We start from the raw sequence: 24,113 nt of genomic DNA on the forward strand, positions 1-24,113 counted from the left end.
AACAATATCTAATGAACACAAGTGGCTGAGTATCTAGTTTTTGTTGTACCCAAGACATTTTCAAGATTCTGTAAGACATTCAAAGTCTTTCTTATCAGAATTCTTATTTCTTGTAATTAAAAAAAAATGCATCGATATACAATAAAAACAATACTGTTAATGTTATTCTAATCATCTAAAAATTCCAACACATCTCTAACAAGGTTTTGAGGCTACATATTAAAACCGTAGACTCGGGTTTTGTTGTTTACTTGAAATGTACCGGCATGGTTTGTGGCAAGAGCAAGGGATTTGAAAAGTCTTACAAATTTTGTTTCTAATACTGAATTCATAATTTATTATCTTTAATGGGTAAGTTTATAAATAATAGCACATATAAAATGAGATTATTACACTTACCTCACTAGATTGTTGTACAAAGAAAATGAGATTTCGATAGAGCCCATAGTGCAGTCAGTGCACAGGAATTGTGCCAAAGCAGTCAGCTTCTGTGCTGGGTACCAGATGGATAGAACACTGCCTTTTTGCTCAACAAACTTTGGAAATCAGCCTCAGGGAAGACCAAGTAGGTCTCAGTCGCAACAGGGAATAATAATGCTATAATAAAGTAAGTGAAAGGCGAAAATTGCTTATCCTTCAATACTTATTCACCCGTTCTTTGTTGATACAAACTCCTACATTCTAGCTAGGCACCTGGTCACCTGACTGGAGAAACCACATTTCCCTTCCTCCATTGCAGTAAGGTGCGGCCATGTAACAGTGGCATCGAGCAGAAGTAATATGCACAACTTACTGATTCTCTTATTAAAAGGAACCTGTACTATTTTCCTTTTCCTTTGGGCTAGAACTTGGCCATGACAGTGGTCAGTCACACTCATGAGTATAAGGACAGCATTTCAAGGTATAACACTTCAAATAGAAGGAACCCAAATGCCTGGATGATTTTATATAGTACTGTTGCCTACTCTCTCCCACCCACCAGCCACCATCTACCAGCTCAGACCTTGATATGAGAAAGAAATATTCTTCCACCTTGTTTAACCACCCTTATTTGTTAAAGTACCCAAACCAGTGTCCTAACTAGTAGAGTAAGCTCAGGATGCTGTAACTACCAAGCGTACACCCCTTGGAAGAGATGGGGGAAGATGAGCAGAAGGCCAGTCTTTGGGAGGTAATCCTTGACCTAGGATTCAAAAGGTCATTATGTGTCAGAAAAAAACTCCCCATGTGATTCTAACACTTCCTTCGTATGAACCCCTTCCCCATGAGAATCACTGATGCGATGGCTTATAATGAGATTTGATTTTTTTCTGTTAGTAAGATTCCAGTGGAAGATCTAGTTAAATAGTAATGGCTTTATGCTTTAAGCAAAGTTATATGGAGCACTTACTATATACATATAAATAAAGAATATAAATGTTCAGTGTAGGTCCCTCGCACCAATTTTCTTTTTTTTTTTTAACTTCTTCTATGAACTATCATTACTCCTCCCTCCAGAAAATGAGTTCTATTAAGATATGTTAATTGTCTTCTTTTTATTTTGTATGGTATCATCCATACTCAAAGTTACTGGTTGTATAGTAAGCATTCAGTAAACTCTTTGTTGAAAGAACCAACAAATGTCTATGTTTAGATGTTCAGCCTGCAATGGGAAGGACTGTTTTGCCCTGGAACACACAGTTAAGTAAGCAGATGATGACAAGTTTCTGCGAAGAGCAGTGCTAAACTTTGACAACATTATGGCAGAAAAATAATTGAATTTTACTTTTTTGAAAACTCATTACCAAAAGAGTCCTTGTCTATAGGTGGGCTTTAAACAAGAGTTCGATTTTAACTATATCACTAAAATAATGACACCACTTCTGGAGAGTTCGACGTCAGTAGGGTACTGATTATGGAAAGAAATTTACTCAGTGATGCACCAATGATTTGAAAGAAAAAGTCGATATGGAAAACTGACTGTACTGCCCACTAGCATTAGAAGCAAATCATGACTAAAACCAACATCTTGGGCTCTATAGGATTAATCTTTCCTACTGGTGAATAGTGTATATTGCAACTTTAAAGAAAATTTCTTCGTATTTGTCAGTTTTAATGTTTCATTAGTCAAAATCATTCTCCCTGATGTAAGATTGGCTTTGGTAATTTGCCTTTTTAATAATTTGTAATTGAAAGTCGATACTGTGTAACAATTTTTAAACTGAATATATAAAAATTGAACAGAAGTTTCTCACACACTAAGTGGGATTTTTGTATCAAGATTATAAAGTATGCTAAGAGTTTTTCCTGTATGTTTTAATGTTGTATCTTTATTACATTTACTTAGTAACTGATATCTACAGAATAACAAATGAATTGACAGTATTACAAAACCAATCATGTTTAAGAAAACTTTCTTTATATATAACCTAAAAATACAGGTAAATACTTATAAATATAGTAGTTACCCATCCCTCTATAGCACTCAATCCTCATTGAGTTTCACAAACTATATAATCTGATGATTTCTTCAATGAAGGTATTTTCCGCTTTCATCGGAATTGATGCAAACTGTTTAAAGAAATTTGCCATTAAAAGTGAAAGTGGAGCAAATTTCTAAAGAAATTTGAATGCAGAAAGAAGTACTCATTATTTTTAGAAGATTTTTTCCCTGAATAATTCCTAACTGGGTCTCAAATTTGTTTTTATCTGATCACTAATTATTTGTGTTGTTTATTAAATAAAGCATAAAGCCACCTGCTCTATGTAATACGTAACACCTAAGTTTACTAGTCTGCAAATTGATGAATAAACTAAGCACATTCATCCACCTGTGAAATATTTCAAGGTCGACTATCCATTGGTTATAAGATTTTCAGTTAAAAAGACAGTGGAGGACAGTGCTTATAGTTTGATAATGTTTGCTTACTAAGCGTGAAATGAAATTTAACTGTGGCATGTCTGCATTTGTAAATTTATTGTAGTTGTTTAGACTCTTGCAAAATGAAATGTCAGGCAGTCATTCTGAGATTCGAAATATATTAGGTTTCAAAGGGCTGGAATAACCGAGATTATGCTGTCAGTTTTTAAAGATTTTTTTTCTACTATGTAAAATGAATTAATGTAGTCAATCAATAACTAAATGTAGAATGAGCATAGGAAAATTAAAAATTAAAACAAAAATAATTTCTAAATTTGAAATGCTAAATGTGTCATATTATAGGGTTTTGGAAAATGTGCATTGTTGAATTTGTATTTTCCCTGAATATGTAACATATCATAGATTTAGAGTAGAAAGCCTCTTTTGGTTGAAAGATGTTATTATTTTTATGCAGCTAGATGCTTTCAAGTGATAGGGGAAAGTAGTGCTGATTATGAAGTCCTTTTACGTAATCGTAAGACTTCACAGGACCCATGTAAGCTCCATATTGATCATTCTGGACAATATATTACCTAATGGTTTCTATTGCCTGGGAATTCATTCACAATTCCTGTCTCCTTCCCTCCTTCCCTTCCTCCCTCTCTCCTCCTCCCTCCTTCTATCTTTCTCTCTCTTTCACTTGTCCTTCCAGACTACTAGAGAGCAAGAAAAATCTATTTTTAAATAGCAACATTTATTTGTTTATTTATGTTTCCTTGGTTGGTTGATTTATTTTACCAAAGCATTGCATTTCAAAAAGCTTAGAATTTTTTTAATTGATTCATTTGACTACAGGAAGATTTTCTTGATATTTAAAATAGTTTCCTATACACTGACTTTCGAGTTGTGATGACTAATCTAACTTAAATTTCTCTTTTTTTCCCTCTAAGTGCTTTGTCATATGATTCATCTTACCTTTTTGACCTTTTTCTCTTAAAGCCATTTCTTAGACCCCAATTCTAGCTGTCATTTACAGCACACTTATCTAGTTTGCTATTGAAGTATTTAAAAGTTGTTCCTTTTTTAGGAACTGTTTATCCAGTTTGGATTAACCTACATTCATGCCTCTCTTTTTAACTTTTATTATTGAAACTTTGGCTTGTTTATTCTTTTGTTTGCATATACGTGTGCTCAACTGTACCCTATATACATACTGCACAATCAATATTTATTAAGCAGTGGGTGTGAACAAGGAGGGGGAATTCTAAGCTATATTTCTACTTGATATTAGCTTTAGTTACACGTTTAGTACAGAGTTTAAAACCATTAGCTTTAAAAGGCTTCTGGAATGTCTGTAGCTTTAAGGATTCATCTATTGACTCTATCAAATGTATTTAGCACCTGTGACATGCTAGCTACTTAATCTCTGCCAGCTCTGACCAGCCTTTAGGACTGGCCTATTTTATATCCTTCTTGGGTGATTTTGATATTTAATACTTTATAGGAAGGAAACTTCAAAGGCCCTTATATAATTTAAATAGTATGTTTCCACGAACCATGAATAATTTGTGCTTATCTCACACCAAATCTGATTCACTCATTCAAGAAATGCTTATTGTTTGTCTGTATTGCCAGGCACTGTTCATACCCCAAAGACAGAGCAGTGTACGCGAGGGTAAAGGCCTATACTCTCATGCAGGTCATATCCTGGAAGAGGAGAAACAGATAACATACAAGTAATAAGCACATTATCAAAGTAATTTCCGACAGTGAGAAGTGACAGGATGATATGATGGAATGTGTCTGTGGGGGCTCTTTTATAATGGGAGGGGAGATCTGGGACGGCCTCACCAGAAGGAGACAAAATTTGAGCTGAGATCTAAATAACACAAAAAGATCCATCTATGCAAACATTTGGGGGCAGTACACTTGGTGCAGAGTTAACAGAAAGGACAACAGCTCTGGGCTTGACATTTTCCCAGACACAGGAAGGTCATTGTGAAGAGTAATATGAGAAGAAGCCTAAAGAAGTTGACAGAGATGAGCTCAATTTGGGCTTTAAAGACCCTGAGAAGGATTGTGGAGTTTTATTTTATGAGCAAGAGTAGAAATAGAGTGCCCAATTAGAATGCTGGCTGGGTTTGGGGGCAGGTGGTGGAGCATAAAATGGTTAGATTTGGGATTCATTTTGAAGGTATAGCTGATAAATTGGATGTGGGTCTTGTAAAGGAGAGGAATCAAGGATGACTCTGGTGGGTGGAACGATAATATTGTTTATTGAGATGGGAGGTGCAGGTTTGAGAGATGTGCCTGGAATTTCTGACCTTGTTATCTTAGAGATACCTATAATGCTTCTTAGTAGAGGTTGGATATGGTTGCATGAATCTGGAGCTCAGTGGAGACTTAGTGTGTGGGTGAGGATATAAAAAGAATAGCATTCTCCTTTCATTTAATGATACGGTACCTATTATAAATTGCACTGGGATACTTTTCTGTGTTTATTTAGCCTTATTTCATCCTCCAGCAATGAGATACTTAAAAGGCACATTGTACAACATGCCCAGTTAGTATACCTTATACCCATTTAGTAAAATCAGTGTGGAAAAAAAATTAGACAAATATGGGATATTATGTACACTTACAAAACTAATTTGACTATTTTGAAAGACTTAGCAACAAACTCAACATATCATATCGTTCTTCTTGAAAAAAATAATCCAACAGTTTACATTCTTCTTTTCCGGCATATTTAATCTTTGTACAAAAACAGAATAATAGAGGTTAAAGTTGTTTTTTTTTCACATTTTGTTCTCACCATGAGGCCAAATTTTTTGACCGAAATAGTTCAAATCAGTGAAACTTAAACAGGTAAACCAGAATTCCTTATTTTGGATTGGCCTTTGAGTTACATGGTCTGTGAGATTATTTTTCTATAATCCAGAATTTCGGAAACATTCCATTCCCCAAACATCTACCAGGGGTTAAAAATAAATAACATAGAGAAGGCACAAATTCAGTTTTTAATGGGCAAAGAGAGTAAAGTGTGTGTGTGCATGTGCGTGTGTGTGTGTGTGTGTGTGTGTGTGTGTGTGTGTGTGTTTTCTTAAGAGTTAAGGCCAAACCCAATTAAGATTTTCTAACAAGTAGCCATTACTGACCCTTAAACTGAAGAGAATCTTTCACATCCTTGTCTCAAGTTTTGGAAGGCCCAGAAAGGATTCTCCTCATGGGTGCATTGTGTATCAAGATGCTCATTCTTGGAACGTGGGAACAGGGATCAGTGCCAGTCATGTTCTAGAACTAGGAAATTTCCTAGGCATTTTCTAGGCAGTCTCGGTTTGCTTCTGAGGTTCCCCCAGCATGTATCTGGGCCTACTCAGTTTCTAGGGGTCGATGCTCAAGTGGTTGCAATCTGTTCAGAAAGAAACCTCAGAAATTATATAACACTTCATTCTTTCATCTTTAAACATGTATTCAACATCTAGTGTGCACCTAGTATTGTGCCAGACAGAGACCAAAGATCTAAATATCAGTAAGATATGGCTCTTGTTCTATGTATCTCCCAGTCTAGTCAGAAAGATTAAAAAAAAAAAAAAAGACATTTGTAATGCAGCATGAACTGTACTAGGCAAGTATGCAGTGGTGCCTTAGTCAGCATTTACTAATAGGCCTGCATTAGGAGCCACCCCCCAAATCCAGTGGTTTATGACAGCAGTCATTTCTTTTCTCCCTCTCACTGGTGTGCAGGGAGTTGGCAATTGGGCTAATCAACCTGGGCTCAACCTGACAGCTCTGCTTCAGGCCACAAGACATGTGGACTTGGCTGCAGGCTGTCTGGTTTAGGTCTGCTCCGTGTATCACCTTCAGGTCCAGGTCTACTTAAAGGGGCAGTAGCTTACAGGGTGTGTTCTCTTGGAGCCTCACAGGAATGAAGACGGCAAGCCTAAACTTGTGTCTTTCATGCCTCTTCTCACACCCCTGTCTTCTCCATGACCTGTAAGCCCAGGGGACAGGACACAGTTATATTTCCACTATAGAAAAACTTTCCGCTTGCAGTGAGTGATCTTAGGCAAATCTTGTCTCTTTGGTCCTCACTCAATCAATTATTCATTCTTTCATTTATTCACTCTGCATTCTATCCTTCCACTCACCAGCCATAGAGCATATAGTAAGATGCTTTTCCAGCCAAGGATACAGAAGTAAAAAGGAACCACCTCCACATTTAGGCAGTGTTCTCAAACATTTTTGAACCAAGGGAATTTGAAAAACAAATACATTCCCCTCACAGATTTTTAACTGCACATCGAAAGTTTTTCAGCATAATTTTCATCATTTATCTATTTGCAAAATAGATCATTTCTAGCATATCACAATTTTAAATAAACCCTATTAGATCACTCATTCGAATGTATGCAATGACATCTAAATACCATAGCAATTTGTTATAATCATTGAAATAATACTGTTAAAGTAGAAATCTCTTGAAAGGCAGCATACCATGATATTTAAGAGCATAAACTCTAAACTTCCTGGTTTCTTATTAGGCGGTTATATATTTTAAATTGTATATATGAATAATATTAAAACTATGTATGATGCAAGATAGGTACTAGACCTATTGGGGTGAGCACTTTGTAAGTTATGTAAATTTCTAATCACTATATTGTACACCCACAACTAATACAATATTGTATGTCAAATATAATTGAAAAATTAAAAAAAATTTAAAATTTTATATATGTATTTAAAATTAAAATATATATATATATATGTATGTTATGTAATCTAGGAATTTCACTTCAGACTAGTAAATGTGCCACCCCTTAGCTGTGTGGTTGAGAGCAAGTTACTTAACTTTTCTGTATCTCCTTTTTTCACCTACGAATAAAGATAAATGATATCAACTTTATAAGATTGTTGGGAGGATTACATGAGTACATGAAATTCTTCAAGACTGGCTTATGGCAATAAATATTTAAATTTGATATTGTTGCTGCCATTATATTATTGTTGATTAATTTATGGGAAAATGTTTTATAAGAAAAAAGAGCAAAGCGAGTTAAAAGTTATAAGTAAACTAAATATATATTTATAATTTTCCCTGGACTAAAAAAGATAGCACATTAAATGAAAATATGCATACCATTTTATATATCATATGTTAGTAAAATGACTACTATATACTAACTAGACTTTCAACACAATAGGCACCTTTGAGCAAAGGGGGAAGAGATATTATTTTAAAAGAAGCAGAAGCAAAGTACTAGTGGAGTGCAGAGGAAAAGTCCAGTGCTCTGCTCGAGTGGAGTCACAGGTGCCTCAAGAGGAGATCGTTCTAGGCCTGGGCCTTGTACGGTTTCTAGTGTGGTTCTTGTGGGAACCTAGGGACTGAATATTGGTGGGGAGAGGGGAATATCAATATTTTGTGAATCTAAGTTCCTAAGAAACTGTGTGATTAGATTTTTTCTCTTGTTAACTAAGGCATCTTGGCATTGCTGTCATATCAATGCGACAAAAAGATTTATTGAGCACCTACTATATATACTAGGAACAATGAATGCCTATCTCTGTGCGGCTGTGTCTACTTATCTACAGTTATGCGTGGCTGAGGAGAGTTTTAAGAAATTTATGTTTACATTGAAAGCATTTTATTTCAGGTTTTGATGAAAGCCCTGTTTAGACCATGACTATGAGCAAATTGTTTAACTATGTGTTTTAAACAATGAAAATAAGTGTTTTTATTACTTAAATAAATGTAAGTATTTTTATTACTTAAATAAATGTAAGTATTTCTTGATTGCAGGGATTTGGTTACTCTTTATCTAGAATGACTTAATTCTAGTATAACAACAGTGTTTTTATTCTAGTAAATCTAAGTGTAGAATAATAACTTAAACACCTTGGACCTGGTATAAAGTACTTATTTTTAGTTTGAAGCATTCGTTTTGGAACTTAACAAATTTTCTAACAAATTTATGATAAGTAAGAATACAGAAAATATTAGTATTATACCATTTCAGATTTCTTAGGATGCTAGCTATCTTTGAATATCAACTGTTGAAATAGCTGAGTGATAAAATTGGTCTTCACTCTTCAAAGTATCTTGAGCAAAGACAATGAAAAGGGATTGGGGAATAATGGCAATGCATAGAAAGAATTCTAGGGGTAGAGCAGCATTTGCTTGGTTAATTTAGTTCTGTAGTTGTCAGCCAGAGCAATGCAAAATGCCTCTACTGGAAACTTAGAGGGACATTTTGGATTGTCACAATATTGGGCAAGGAGAGACTGACAAGGAGACTATCAGCCTTCTGTGGATGGGGGTCTGGGATGCTAGAAGTCCTGAAATGAGGAAGGAACTCTTACAAACTGAAATTTTGGCCTGCATCTCTACACCTTTTAAAAATATAAAATTAAAAAAAAATCTACATGAATAAATTATTTCTGAAAGTGAAAAATTATTTATAATCATTTGAGCCTAGAAGCTAATGCTGTTATATACAGAGGCATAAGCAGTTTAAGACTGACAGCAAAATCGAGTGGAAGGTACAGAGATTTCCCATATACCCCTTCTTCACACACACATAGCCTTCTTCATTATCAACATCCGTCCATGAGAGTGGTATATTTGTAACAATCCATGAACCTATATTGACACATCATTATCACCCATAGTCAATTATTTATTTTAGAGTTTTTGTGTTGTACATTTTATGAGTTTGGACAAATGTGTAATAACATGTGTGTACTACTATAATATCAAGAGTAGTTTCACTGCTTTAAAAACCCTATGTGCTCTGCCTAGTCATCCCTCCCTCCCCCAGCTCCCGACAACTACTTATATTTTTACTGTCTCCATAATTTTGCCGTTTCTCTAATGTCATAAAGTTGGAATCAAACAGTATGTGGCCTTTTCCAATTGGCTTATTTCACTTAGTAATATCCATTTAAGTTTCCTCCTTGTCTTTTCAGGGCTCGATAGTTTATTTCTCTTTAGAGATGAATAACATTCCATTATCTGATGTATCACAGTTTATTTATCTACTCATCTACTGACATCTTGGTTGCTTCCAAGTTTTAGTAATTATGAGTTAAACTGCCATAAATATCTGAGTGCAGATTTTTGAGTGGACGTAAGTTTTCACATCTTTGGGGTAAATACCAAGGAGCTCAATTGATGAATCGTATGGTAATAATATGCTTAGTTTTGTTAGAAACCAACTGCCATCCAAAGTTGCTGTACCATTTTGCATTTCCACCAGCAATGAAGGAAAATTACCGTTGCTCCCCATCCTCATCAGCATTTGGTGTTGTCACTGTTTCAGATTTTGGCCATCTAATAGGTGTGTAGTGGTATCTCATTGTTGCTTTAATTTGTATAACCCTGATGACATATCATGTGAAGCATCTTTCCATATGCTTATTTGCCATTCATCTATCTTTTTTTCCAGTGAGATATCTGTTAAAGTGTTTGGCCCATATTTTAATCAGGTAGTTTTCTTATTGGTGAGTTTTAAGCATTCTTTTAGTATTTTTGTATTTTGTTCTTTGTCTGTTTTGGACAACACTCATTTATCAGATGTGTCTTTCGCAAATATTTTCTCCCGATCCGTGACTTCTCTTTTTATTCTTTTGACTTGAGATATTTTTCACAGTTTTGATGTAAGTGAAAGTACTAATTTCTACTGTGGTGTCCGCCTGTGACTCTACCCTTTTGTTTTCACTATATTGTGTGGAATGGCTCTGATCATCTCTTAAATTTGAAATTACTTCTTAGATATAGAGGCAAGGATCTAACTACATCTTCTGGTGTGGTTGTGTCCTCAGATTTACTAATTTAAATACATATTATTAAAATATATTTAACTATATTATTAAGATTTTTTGTGTTTCAATTATGTATGCCTGGGTCATATGACCTATGAATTTCATTTAGACTAGTAAAGGAGGATATTACAAACCATTTGCTACAATAGAGTGGTGCTGGGCCTAACGATACAGTCATTGCCGGAGACCACAGTGTTTTCCCTTCCTACTCTGCCATCCTCAGTATGTCGGTGTGTCTCCCCTCAGGTTACGGGAAGTCTGCCGAGGTTCTTGGCATCGTATGCAAATGCTGTGGCCTCTAACATGGGTCAGAATGATTTAGTGTCTCAAAGATTTTTCTAGTAAATGGTGTTCCCTACTGCTACTCAGAAAATACTGTGACTTTATTTAATCTAAATACACACAGAAGAGTACTACTTACTCAGCGAGTAAATATGGAGAGTTGTAAATTGAAGATTTAATCTTAATAGTTGGTCTAGTCCTCTTTTCCTGAAGAGATGGAGAATCCAATTCAGGAGAGTATGGAAACCATGGAAATGCCATTTAGGCAGTTCTACTTCCAAGAAAGAAAAGAATTAGCTTTTTTTTTTTTTTTTTTTTAATATTTGCTGTTCTTTATTGCAGCACATTTTGTTGAATAATTCAACCTGCCTCATTTTCACATGTGAACACTTTTTTTCTAAGAAATTTAATTTTATACTTTAGTGAACATTTAACTCACCTAAAACCAATTTGTCATAATAATCTGTTTTCTTTATGTGAAAATACAGGGGAGCTGAAATTTCTCTTAAAGAAATTAGTGTTTTGGACCTGGCTAGTCAGGATAGTAGCTCAACCATGGTTCACAAGCATAATTGCCTGCAAGGGACAGGTGGTACCTGAATGAGGAAATTGCACCCAGGGAAAGGGACTGTGGTTAAGTGGAAAGTACATGTTTATTTATGGGTGGCAGCCACTACTCAGCTCTGATCAGTAGTCACTACTTTGGAATTGGGCCCAGAGTTGCCAGATCTTTTGACTTTAAAAGAAAAGAAAACAATGTCTGATTTATTTGTGAAATTCCTGACTTTTAATATTGGCCCAGTTTAAGAGAAAGAAAGAAACAAACGGAACAACACTTAACGTGAGCCAAACTGGACACAGTTATGGGAGACACTTGTTCTGTGAACTGCAATTTGCAACCTTTCAGCTATCCTATCTGTTTAGACTGCAGAATGCAATAAGTGGTGAATAGCACCACTTACCACCATGCTATGGGGGAAAAGGACGATTCTCTACAGCAATGAGAATAAACCTAACTAAATGGACCTGAAGATCCTCTACTCATTTGTCAATTATTATGGGATACTAGTTAGCTATTGCATAACCACAATTTTTTAAAAGACTTTTGATTGATCCTCCATCTAATAAAAAAATAAATAAGTAGAATTTAAGATGGAAGATGGGAAGAATTCAGAGGTGTGGACCCAGGAAGTTTGATGAAAGGATCTGGTCCACCTGCACCACCCCTCAGGCGTAGTAGCTAGTGTCTTGCCTTTTGTCTTTTGGATTGTGACACATATATACATGCTCCCCCTCCCTCACGTGGTACACTGCTGCATTCTTTCATTCTTTGTGACCCAGGTGGACTGCTGCTAAAGATCAGATTCCCTATTCGTGCTTCCTGAGCCTCTGTAGTTATATTAACAGGGCTATTACCTCCTCTGCCATACCCCTCCAAGTATATGGCTGAACTCTGAACTCTTCCCTAGTACTACCAAACATTCTCTTGTGTAAAAATTTTGTCATTATAATCAGATAGTGAAATGTTAACCTCCAAAATAAAATCCTTCAAAACTAGGAAAATAATAGAATGGTGCTTTCAGCATACTTTCTGTTTATTTCTGAAAACAGTTTTGTATGTAGGCAGTTTTACTTTGTATTGATTCTTGTTCAAAAAGAGTTACTTAGCACTGCTTGAGAAACTCTCAGGCTCTTTGAATACTAAAATTACAAATCAGTAAACTCTGGTGAAATGTTTTAAGTTGGTCTATACAAAACTGACCTTTTCTCTAATGAAGCATCATCTGTTCTATAATGTCAGTCCTTTTAGATTAAACTAGAAGCTTAAAACTATGAAACTTAAAAACTGTGGATTTCACTAATTTAAGAATTATCTTAATTCAGGGGTAGTTGGGTAAAATCTGTTGCCTGCATTATCTCTGAGGACAGGTGTACTTGACAAATTACATGAACCAGTTAAAAATGAAAGTCAACAATTATTTTCAAACTTCATTTCAATAGAAACTCACATAGAAAACAATGAATTACTGCAAATAATTCTTAGACAAGATAATCTTTTAATCTGTATGAAAAAAATACCTGTAGTAGGTAGTACCTAGCAGTGTGATCTTGGACAAAGCACTAAAACATCTTTGAACCTTCTTTTCTCATCTATAGAGGTATCACCTTATTATAAAGGTTGTTAGGAGAATTAAATGAAAAGGTTATATATTATTATCATTTATTTAGTGACCTATTCAAGGTCTAGATTCCAGGTCTTTAAATTTCGCTGTTTTTAACTGCTCTAGTTTATTTTGGTTGAGAGAGTCAGAATAATAAAGAAAAAATTTGGAACCTAAGAACAAGTGAATTTTTGTTTAAAGATGTTCATAAAATATTTTGTAGTATCTTTTTGTCAGCATCGCTAAGTTTCTGTTTCTCTTCACAAACTGGCTTGTAAGGCATAAAAAAAAAAGGAAATGTAAAGGAAAAGGGAGAATTCATTGAATTTAATTTTACACATTTCAGAGCTGAAATGTTCTTGGTTGATATTTACCTTTCCAGTAAATGTCTCCCTTCTCTATCATTAGCAATTAATACCTGAAAATAGAGAACTGTCTAAATCTAAAAGAGAGACAAATTGCTTGTAAATTTAATAATAGATATTGAGTGACTCATATACAGTAAGAAGCTTTTTAAAAATTACATTTCTGAGAACATGGAGTTGCAGATTATTATTAGTTTAGCAGGTAATGTGCTGACATGTTTGATTAGTTATATTGTAAACAAATTGAATTTTTCCTGGTGTTGAAAATTCAAATTCATTTAAAGACCTGAAGAAAGTACCTAGAGAGGAAAAGATTACTCATGGTTAATGCTGACCTGTGTAGAGTTTGGAGTACTTCTTTCATCTAGTCCGAAGTGTTCCTGATTGTAGTACTTAAAAACAAAATCAAAACAAAACAACAACAAAAAAAAAGGTTTTCATTTTAGAGATGAAAGATGAATGGGCTCTGAGCAGTTTTAGAAACTTCTCTCCCTCCATCTTCACCAAGAACTATATTTTATTTGCTCTTTAGCCCATTTGTTTTCATTTTTAAAAAGTGTAACAACTCAGCTAGATTTTTATTTGAATTCAGTATAAGCAGAGTTGGATTATTTGTATTTCTTTCCCCCCAAACCATGCAGTTTCCTTTATTTGCTGATTATGGTATGCTGTTACTAAGCCTATGAGAAGGCTCTCTGCGAAGTGCATTTTAATATTTAGATCAAATAGCAATTGGAATACATTAATGCCCAGTGGGCAAATGTGTCATTTGAAAGCAGCTGCTGAGCCTTCTCCCTGCTGCTCCAATTAACACATACTGCACACTTTTGTCAGCAAGAGGCAGTGCATATGGATGAAACCACTTTGTTGCTCATTAGTATGATATGCAAGAGCACACAAAGGGTTAATCAGTTTGCCCGTTGCAAAACAATAGCTTTCCAAGAAGTTTCGTAAGCACTGAGTTTTGCTATAAAGGGTGCTAGATCAGGGGGTGAGATTAGCAGATAAGAAAAAGTCGGTTCAGTCTTTTAGCTTTGGTTCAGCCCATTGACTAGGTGTTTCCCCGCCCCTCTTTTCTCCTGCACCCCCGCCCCTGATGATGGAGATGTCGGAGAGTGAAATTCTAGTGCTGGGACTCCTCTCTCAACTGAATCTTTTGTTGAACTTTGTTCTGTTATATTCCGAAGCTGTTTGAAGTCCAAAGCTTCGCTGTTTATTTTTTCTCTTATTCTTTCTTATCATTTTACTTTCTCTTTTCCTTTATTTATTTATTTTTTTAAATTGCACATTTGACAGTTTCCTGAGCAAAGTAAGAAATCCTGTCAAGGCAAACCCATATCGCTTTTATATTTTCCCTCGCATGGCTAAAATCTCAGCGTTGAGGGGCGCACAGAGGCAGATGGAGGGTTAGCGTGTCCCGGCCCCAGGTTCGGGGTTGGGCGTTCATGCTCCACCAGCTCCCGGAGCAGCTGGGCTGTTGCTCCGCTCAGGCGCTGGCTGAGCCAGGCTGCACGGTGAAGGAGAGATGGAACGCTTCCTGGGTTTCGTGAAGCAAATAAGAAGATCTAGGAGAAGAAAGGGGAAAAAGTACCGACCAGAAGAGGATTATCACGAGGGCTATGAGGATGTCTATTATTACGCTTCAGAGCATTTTCGAAGTAAGCGCTTCCCTCCATCCTCCTGTTCCTTCTAGCATGCTGGGACTAACAATAAACCGTGTGTGGAGCTTGAATCTTAAATGCAAAAGGTTTCCCAGATGGTATTCTGGGTGAGCAGTCTGTAAGTACTGAAGTGCTACATTTTGCTTGATTTGTTGCAAGAATAGCCATCAGATAGCATACAGACAACATAACTAGCTCAGGTCTATACACATGATCAATATTTTAAGTGCAATTAATTGATTATGTTATCATTTAAATGAACCATTCAAAAAATTATCTCGTAAGCCAATATAGTAGGTGGTTATAATATGTTCTGTTGGAGTTGTTGTTAATAACTGCTTTTTTTTTTTTCTTTCAGAATAGGGAATGCTAGCTTATTTGGAAGAAATAATTGTTCAAGTTGATAGTGATGTTTAATGGTCCTTAGAGAGACTTCTAGACAGTTATCTATGATTAATCTAAGGTGTTGTTTGTACAAAGAAGTTCAAATGCTTTCCTCTGATGCACATTCATAATTTCGTTATTAAGGGAATTCTTATTTGCTGTCAACTAGAAGCAATGATACCTGTAGAATAAAATAATATATCCATATGAAAACATTTGTAAATTAGCTTATAAGTAGCAGAGAACTAGAATAGTTCTTGTACTTATCAGTCCTTGAAAAGTTCGAGGTGAGATTTAGACTTGTCCCCAAAATGCCTAAGCATGCAGAGAAAAAGCAGCTATATGCAGGTATCACTCAGTTTGTGAGTACCCAACAGTTATATATGATCTACATTATAAAATCAAAAATTATTTTTATTTCTTAAATAAAGATCTTTATAAACTTGTATTTCAATTCTAATTCTCCCTGGCCTTTTGATGTCCAGTTGTAATATATCCCATTTACAACCTCTGTGACTGTCGACTAATAAATAATTTAGAATTCATTTCTGTGGTATTGAAATCCATGAGACTTAAGTCTAAATGCCAAAAATTCTGCTGTGATTGATGAAAACTGAGGGTTGAAAAGTCATGAGGTGGCAACAAGATAATAATGCAAAATTATAAGTCTTTGACATTTGCTTTGATAATGTAGTTATGTGGCTTTTATAGAATAATATCTGAGTTTTAGAGATGTTTCTCTTTTATAATGCTTTTATATGAATAATCTGCTCTACTACAGTGACATTACATGTTTCCTACATTTAGTTTCCGTAATATATTTAAGATTTGTGTCACATCAAAAATACTGGCAGCTTGCATGCATAATTCTGAAAACTTGGAGATAAACAAGAAACTTGAGAACTTTTAATTACATTGATGTTCATTGTGCAAATTTCTTACAACCACTATATATTGAGTCAAATGCCATACATTCTTGGGTTTTGATTGTGATGTGTTTGTACAAACAATAAAAAAAAATCTCTCAAATGCCTGCACCCTACTAGTTTTGGTAGAGATTTATAAACGACAGAGATAGTTTATAAGTGTACAAAATCTGCCTACAAGAAAAAATATTTGTGGAGATATCTAAAGAAATATCCTCAAACTAAAGTTAGGAGAATAATATAGCTAAGGCAGGAGTCTTTATACTCAAGCATGGTAACTTAAAGAGAATCATGTCATATCTGATTTGTCAAGTTCATGCTAAAGATAAGATGCTAAACATCAAATGTTATTTGCTTTAGATGCAAAACTGACATGTTTTACCCTGTGATTTATCAGAGAGCACCTATTATGTAATATAACTTTGTGAAGGTAGATGAATGTTGAGTTGCCAACTTCAAACTGCTATATCGTAAACAGAATATGTCAAAATGGATGCAGGCACTTGAGTTTGACATTTCTCATCAACCGTTAAATAGTCAGAGATTTTAAGGAAGATATGTCATACAACATAATGACCTCTTTATGCATCTTTTTATTTCAGTTTCAGGGCCTTTCTGAATTGGATAGGGGAGACATCCACTTATATTTTATAGCTGTAGAAAAGTATTAAAGGGGAGACTGATTCTTACAACCAGTCCTCTCAAATGGATAATACAGTTTACATCTATGGTGGTGTATCTATTTTAATTAGTCTTTGGCATAATTTGAAAGTTTATGCTTTGTTTCCCTAGATGGCTCAGAAAAACTGTTTACATTAAGGCTCAAAACTTAGTGGAATTTACATCACATCTTAGTTAATGGTGCTATTGATGAACAAGAAGTGTTGCTGCTCATGTTTCTCCCTATATTATATGTTTCTTGAAAGAAACTTAACTGTCTTCTTGGTTTATCTAGTGATTCAGATTGCCACAGGACCTTTATCTATACGTTATTGAAAGATTGGGCTAGAAATATGTTCTCGGAAAATTCTCCAATAAGTGTGCCCTTCCTTTAGTACGTTCTTAAGTGCTCGATGATATTTAATTTTATCCCTAAATAATGTCTCCTCTATGGTGGGTTCTGATTTAGAATTTCACCATTCTTTCCTTCATCTTAAATACAGCACAGTTTATAGTCTCATGAAGTGCCAAAGACTGAATTAAAATGTCAGTAGCACCTGATCCTGTGAAAATTAAATTATTCTAAAAATGGATGATTTTTTTGTAGCTTCATCAAAACTGACTTTTGATGATGATGATGATGATGATGATGATGATAAATTGATTTTAAATCTTTCTTGATTTTATATTGGCTGATGTATGTGTATGTTGTTATGGATGGGATGACTACATTTGATTTTTAAAAATCTGCTTTTATCACTCATCAGTCCTTTCATAATTCTAGAGTTAGAGTTAATTAAACTGGACAAATGCTCTGGGCAGATTCCCAAACTTTTCTGGGTTTTCACAGGAAGTGGAATTAATTCTTAAGATTTTTGTAAGTTCTAGAACTATACAGTTTTAAACTTTGTTTTATTTCTAAAACAGTTCAGATCAACATATTGACCAAAGAATTTTAACTCAGATTTAAGCCAAAAAAATTCACCTGGGTGCCCAGAGGGAATTGTTTTTCTGGTAGGAATTGTCAGTAGGGGAATTTCTGTTTCTTTCAGATAATAATCTATCATTGAATATTAAGGAGTTTTGGAGGATATTTATAAACCATGAAATTCTGAATTTGTTGGTAAATCCTAGACTTCATATTTCATTTAATCTTATCTGCCAAGAAGCACCATTTACTCTGAAATTCTCACACAGATGATTCATTTAGTATTTTTCCTTAAGAAAAACTGGCACTGACGACAAAATTGATTAATAAATTGTATGTAACAAAAAACTAGAAAAGGATCCCGAAATTCAATTTTATTGTATTTGGTACTTTTATTTGTTTTTAATTAAATACTGTGTTATAACAATGCCTTTTTAAAAGGATTTGGCAGATCATATTTTGATCAATCTCATACAAAAAATAAACCCTCTCACCCTATTTTTACATATATTTTTATTTATCCACACTGGATAATATTCAAGTTATAAAGTAGACAATGTACATTTTATGAGCGTTCTCTGATGATGATGATGATAAATTGATTTTAAATCTATTCGTGATAGAAGTTCTGACCTGCCGTGGTCCATGGAGGGAAGAGTTTTGAATTAGTAGAAAAGGAAGAATTAGGAATAGGAATGAGTATGTGAGCCACTTTCACTTATGACCCTGGCACCTTTGCACATGTATAATGGCACTGAATTAGGCATGTAGTTCCTCCATGGTAACCGCACTTCTCAGTTTTCTTCCTGACTCACCTGGGTGAGAGAAAAGATGTGCTGAAAGCTGCTCAGGGCAGCCATTAGTGACCCATGCAGCTTTCCTCCTGAAGTCCTTTTGGGGGAAACTAGAGAAAGCAGGAAACATGAATATATGGTTTAGACCTCTTGAGAAAAAGTCATAGTATTTAGAAACTATTGTTGCTGTTGTTGTTTGCCTATTCTAATAGATCCTGAGCAACAAATGTGTGTTTAAAAACATTGTTAGTTAAGTTACTTTAATAAACAATGTATGTGTGTAAATCCCTAGTTAGCCAATTCATGCTTTAAAGTGCCTGAGATGTTTAAACTACATTTTAAGAGGGCTGCTCACTTTCTTTTATTTCCCTGAAAAATGCCCTGCATTCTTCTTCTTGGAGAAAAAACAATTTTGGTAATAGGCGTGTGTAGTGTGAGAATTTTTAGGAACTGGTGTGGGGAATTAATTCAAGTCATTCTCACTAGTTCCTTTAACAAGATGTTTTTTTTAAATTCATGTAACCCCATCCTCTCTGCACCTCAGAATTGACATCTAATTAGGATTCTCTGTCTTCATAAATGTACCAAAAAGATAGAATGAAAACCTTTACATATACTTTGGAAAGATGCCTAATCCGTGCTCCTATGTTTTCAAAGGCTGAACACACACAATCCAGGGAGCTGATGTCTTCTTCAGCTGCTGGAGGGAAAAGGGAGGACAGATGGGAAGGGGAGAAGAAGGGTAAAATGGAAAGAGAAAGGGTAGCACATTTCATAGGTTGTCTTTACTCTCCAAGATTTATAAGCATAAAGGCCATTTATTTCTATGTTAAAAACAGTGATCATCAAACAGACGGGCCTTGAGTGTGAGATACTGGATAATTCAAACCTTACCTGTACTTAGTTTGACTCAAAAAATCCCAAACACATTAGAAGAAACATCAATTATGTAGAAACATGGCAAGATTGCTTTCTTTATGACTATACTGCTTATTTTTCTTTCCTAAAATTATTTTCCATCTCTAGTATAGTTGTTTTGTCGAAAATTGATTGGCTACCATGTTCCATCTGTCTGGGGTATTTTGTATTGTCAACTTTATTATCTCGAACTGTATTTTTCCCACATGGAATAATTTAAAGAAATATTAAGGTTGAAAGTGACCTTAAAATACAATTTATCCAACCCAAGTATTCTTTAGATGAATAAACTAGGATACAAATGAATTAAGTGACTTATGCAAGCTCCCACTGATCCTTGTAGAAGGCAGACCTCCTATTAGGTCTTATTCTACACTCACCTTTCAGTCTTCCAGGGACTTTTCCAATGATCTATAAGTTGTAGGATCCAGCTACATATGGATTATAACTGTTCATTTCCCTCCTAGGTGGCTTTATTCTTTTGGACAGTAGGTCATCTTATCTTGAACTAAACTCCTGAGCAGAGACTAACTCCTAATGTAATATTACAAGTCAAATTAATATGGTGTCTTATTTGTAGAGGACGTTAATGACAGTATTGTTAGTGACTTAAAAACTAGCTAACAGTATTTCCTATATCACCTCCCATTCATTCCGTGGTTTGCAAATACAGCCAGTTTTGTCACTGCATATCCATTCAGGGGACTTAGAACAGCATAATTTGGTCAGATAATATTAGAATTAGGAGAAACCTTGGAGTTCAGTTAGGAAGGCTTGGTATTCAATATAGGATGTCGTTTCTTAGCATTCCTGATAAATGGACATCCAGCTTTTGTTTAAATCAATATGATGACATTAACTTGCAAACAAGGCAAGTCGCCGCACAGACCTATGTCTTTTAAATGAATCCTAAATTATATGTTCAGTTGTTTCATATTCCAACAAATACAATATATTCTCAAAATTTTATTTAGACTCAGATAAGTATAGACTCTGTTAAATTTAATGTGCAATGAGATGTCATGCCTTCTCTTTATTCACATTATTCTTTTACTGATATAACATATGGTATGTGGAGATGAGTAATTCCTTCAATGCTATTTTTGTTTTAACTATACGAACCCGGAAAAGCTCTGTATTGGGCCCACATTCATGTGATAATTTTTCCTTTTTCCTTCTTTTAAAAAATTTATTTCTACAAGATCACAAAACCTTCCTTTATTTAATGAAAAACATTCTAGCACTTTCTTTTTGCATGATGTAGTAGACATCTATATGTCTACCTTGAAACTCTTTTTCCCCCATTGGGAAGAACAATCCTCATATTTAAAATAACCCTCTTTCCACTCCAATTCAGTCATTACTGATTGATCAGAACCAACATAATTATATTATACCATTTCCTTAGCTTTGGTGGTTGGTCTAGCAGTGGTCTGGATCAATCAGAGTACTCCTGTGGGAGTTTGCAAATTTAACTCAATGCCCTCTACCACATAGGAAAAAAAGCCAGTCTGGAATGGGAGAGAATCAAGTCAATGTGCAAAACAGATGGCAATGAGAGATAAGAGATCCCTCACAATTTTGTAGTCACCATCTCTAATCCTTGAGATATGTAGGCCTGCCCAAATTGAACTTCACATAGCTAGAAAGGGCTAGAACCAGGATTGAAGCTCAGATCAGCTAATTTCTAGTTTGATAATATGAGTAATTTTTTTTAATTTGGAAAATATGATTACTTGGGCATTTTTATTTGATAGAAGTAAGCACCAGAAATGGAAACTAGACTCGTTCATTTAGTTTCTACCTTCCCAAAATGTAATTTTCTTTTTTTTCCCAAAATGTAATTTTCTTAACGAGACTAAGGAACTAATGACTTTAGATGACTCACTTTGATCTTTATGCTTCTTCAGTTTCTTATTTGTAAATTGAGGGCACTACATCCCAGTGCGGAATACCAAAGACCCTGAGAAAGGCATCATTGATGGTTTCAGTCAGTAGAGCTGTGTCTCACAGAGCAGCACAGAGCCAAAGCAGGTGGAAGAAGGAGAAAATGGCCAGTGGACAAATTTGAGCACATTTCTCCTAGCAGCATTATTGCATGTATTTAACATTCTTTGCCCTCACTTTCCATTTAGAGTTAAATTTTGTTTTAGGGGAAACCACACAACTTCCCCATCTATATCTCACCAGAGTTCTGCCACCAGTATTTACAAATCCTATTTGTGAAATAGGATTAGGTACATACAATTCTTTTTTTATCATCATGTGCCCTGAAACTAGGTGTTTTAGAATACCAAGTATAGGACAGTGAGGCCCTCAAAAAGATACATGTGTGTGCAACCACGCATGTACGGTGCACTTACCTAGATATTTGTGAGATCAAAAATAGCACCCTTTCTTTGTGCAAAGGTGTTATCTATTTCTTTAGAGGCAGCTGTATCATGCCTATTAAATATGTGGGACCTGGATGAGACTACCTAAGTTCGAATCCTGGCTCTTTCCTTTAATAGATATGTGACTCTGGCAAGTAAATCTGTCTGGGCCTCAGTTTCCTCACCTTATCAGGTTATTGTCAATTAAATGACAAATTACAGTACTTAGTGCTTGATACATAGTGAACACTTAGTACATGTAAACAGAAGAGAGCCTCATTTTAAAGGCATTAAGTGAAGCATGTTAGGTAATTATAAATGGCAGACTAAGGAGCTTAAATTCATTGTGTAGCACTGAGACACTATTGTAGGTTTTTTAGTAGAGGTACAACCAGGGAAGAACTGTACTTTAGAAAGATTAGTGTGGTATTAGTGTATAAAAGGGATTAGAGGGAGAGACATAAATAAAAAAGTAGGTATGGCAGTTGTGGGAAAATGTAGGTGTAAACAGAAGGAATATATTCGACATACTGAGTTTGACTTGCCATGAAGATATCCAAGGAGAATTGTTCGGAGGCAGCTTACAGTGTAGAAAGAAGCTGGAGTTATGGTGAGGGGATAGGGCTCAAGAGATGTGAGAATATGTGTATAGATTTGATGGATGAATCATGGGACTAGATGAACTTAATAAGGGTGACTTCTGACTTAGTCTTATGCTGACTATTCTTGGGGCCAAACAAGCAAAACAGATAAAACATACAATTCTCATTATATAAGAAAGAGTTTCAACAGGTAGAGAAATCAATGCTGTGGATACCTTAATAAGGGATTTGTAATGAGTACTGAAAGGATTGCCAATTTTATTAATTTCTCATAATGATGATATAGCAGATTAAATGCAAGTAAGTTATTAAGTTACGCAAAGGGAAATGCAACTTAAAATAGGTGTTAGGATCTAAAAGTTGGATTTTTGTTAGTGTTGTCCATTTAGTTATATCCTAGAGATAAAGCTATTTCTAAATGTGTTTACACAAATAGGGGACTAGTACATGCTGTAACATGGAAGAGCCTCAAAATATGCTAAATAAAAATAATCTAGACTCAAAAGACCATGTTTTAATGCAAACAGGCATAAGGTTTCTTTACGGGATGATTGAAAGCGTCTAAAAATTTGACTGTAATGTTGGTTACAACTCTGCAAACTGACCTTAAAAATCATTAAATTGATTTAAAGAAAAAGAGTGATAGACACTCAAATGACTATCTGTGTTTTTGTTTTATTTATTTATTTACTTAGCAGCTCCCAAGTGGGCAATCATAGTTTTTTCTTCATTATGGAATATCCTAAGTAGTAGTTCAGTCAAAAAGTGTTTATTAAGTACCAATTCAGAAAAAAAAATCAGATAAAATGTGGAATATAGAATTTTCACCATGATACCAGAGGGAAACATTTCCAGTGGTATTTTAGAATATATAATAGAATTGATTTTGTGCCTTTTTTTATTCAAAGTGTTAGAATTCTATTCCAATATCTCATTAACTGTTTCATAAGCTTACAGCCAAAAAGCTTTCTGAAACATTGAACCATAGAACTGAGTTCTCTGGATCTGTGCATTTAAACTAAATATCAGCAATTAGGTCTATAGATGTGTAGAAATTGAGTTAAATTGCAGTTAATATACTAAACTTTCGAAGATCTCTGTTCTAGAAACTGACTCCAAAATATTGTGAAATTATGGCTAAGTAAATTCTTCATAATTGGTATTATTTAAAATATAAGATAGAGTATAATGCCCACATTTTCTTTTTGATTTCCCTACCCTGTCAAGAATAGGGAGATTCAATTTTTGGTAAGCTTCCCACCATTTTTATTCCTTCAGCGAATACTCGATGATACTTTCCATGTGTCCAACATCATTCTAGGTGCTGGAGACAGAGAGGTAGAGAAGACAGAGAAAATCTTTCCTACTGGAAGCAGCAACATAACAGGGAAACAAA

General features: G+C 34.9%; 1 protein-coding gene across 9 annotated transcripts in view; it reads left to right on the forward strand.

Annotated features, from left to right (window-relative positions):
• The window catches only part of GRIP1 (glutamate receptor interacting protein 1), a 585,894-nt gene that overhangs the window by 225,971 nt on the left and 335,810 nt on the right, over positions 1–24,113 (forward strand). For 2 of the 9 annotated variants that reach the window (XM_036238006.1, XM_016148485.2), the window contains exon 1: positions 10,687–15,130. The exons of 4 other annotated variants lie outside the window; for them this stretch is intronic. In XM_036238006.1, coding sequence (XP_036093899.1) covers positions 14,998–15,130 — 133 coding nt within the window. In that variant the 5' untranslated portion in view covers positions 10,687–14,997. Of the gene's footprint in view, positions 1–10,686; positions 15,131–24,113 lie in introns of those variants that run through there. 3 more of the 9 variants (XM_016148486.2, XM_036238014.1, XM_016148484.2) reach the window with 2 other exon arrangements.

Source organism: Rousettus aegyptiacus, unplaced genomic scaffold, assembly GCF_014176215.1.
Source record: "Rousettus aegyptiacus isolate mRouAeg1 unplaced genomic scaffold, mRouAeg1.p scaffold_m13_p_2, whole genome shotgun sequence".
In the NCBI taxonomy this organism is placed as follows: Eukaryota; Metazoa; Chordata; class Mammalia; order Chiroptera; family Pteropodidae; genus Rousettus; species Rousettus aegyptiacus.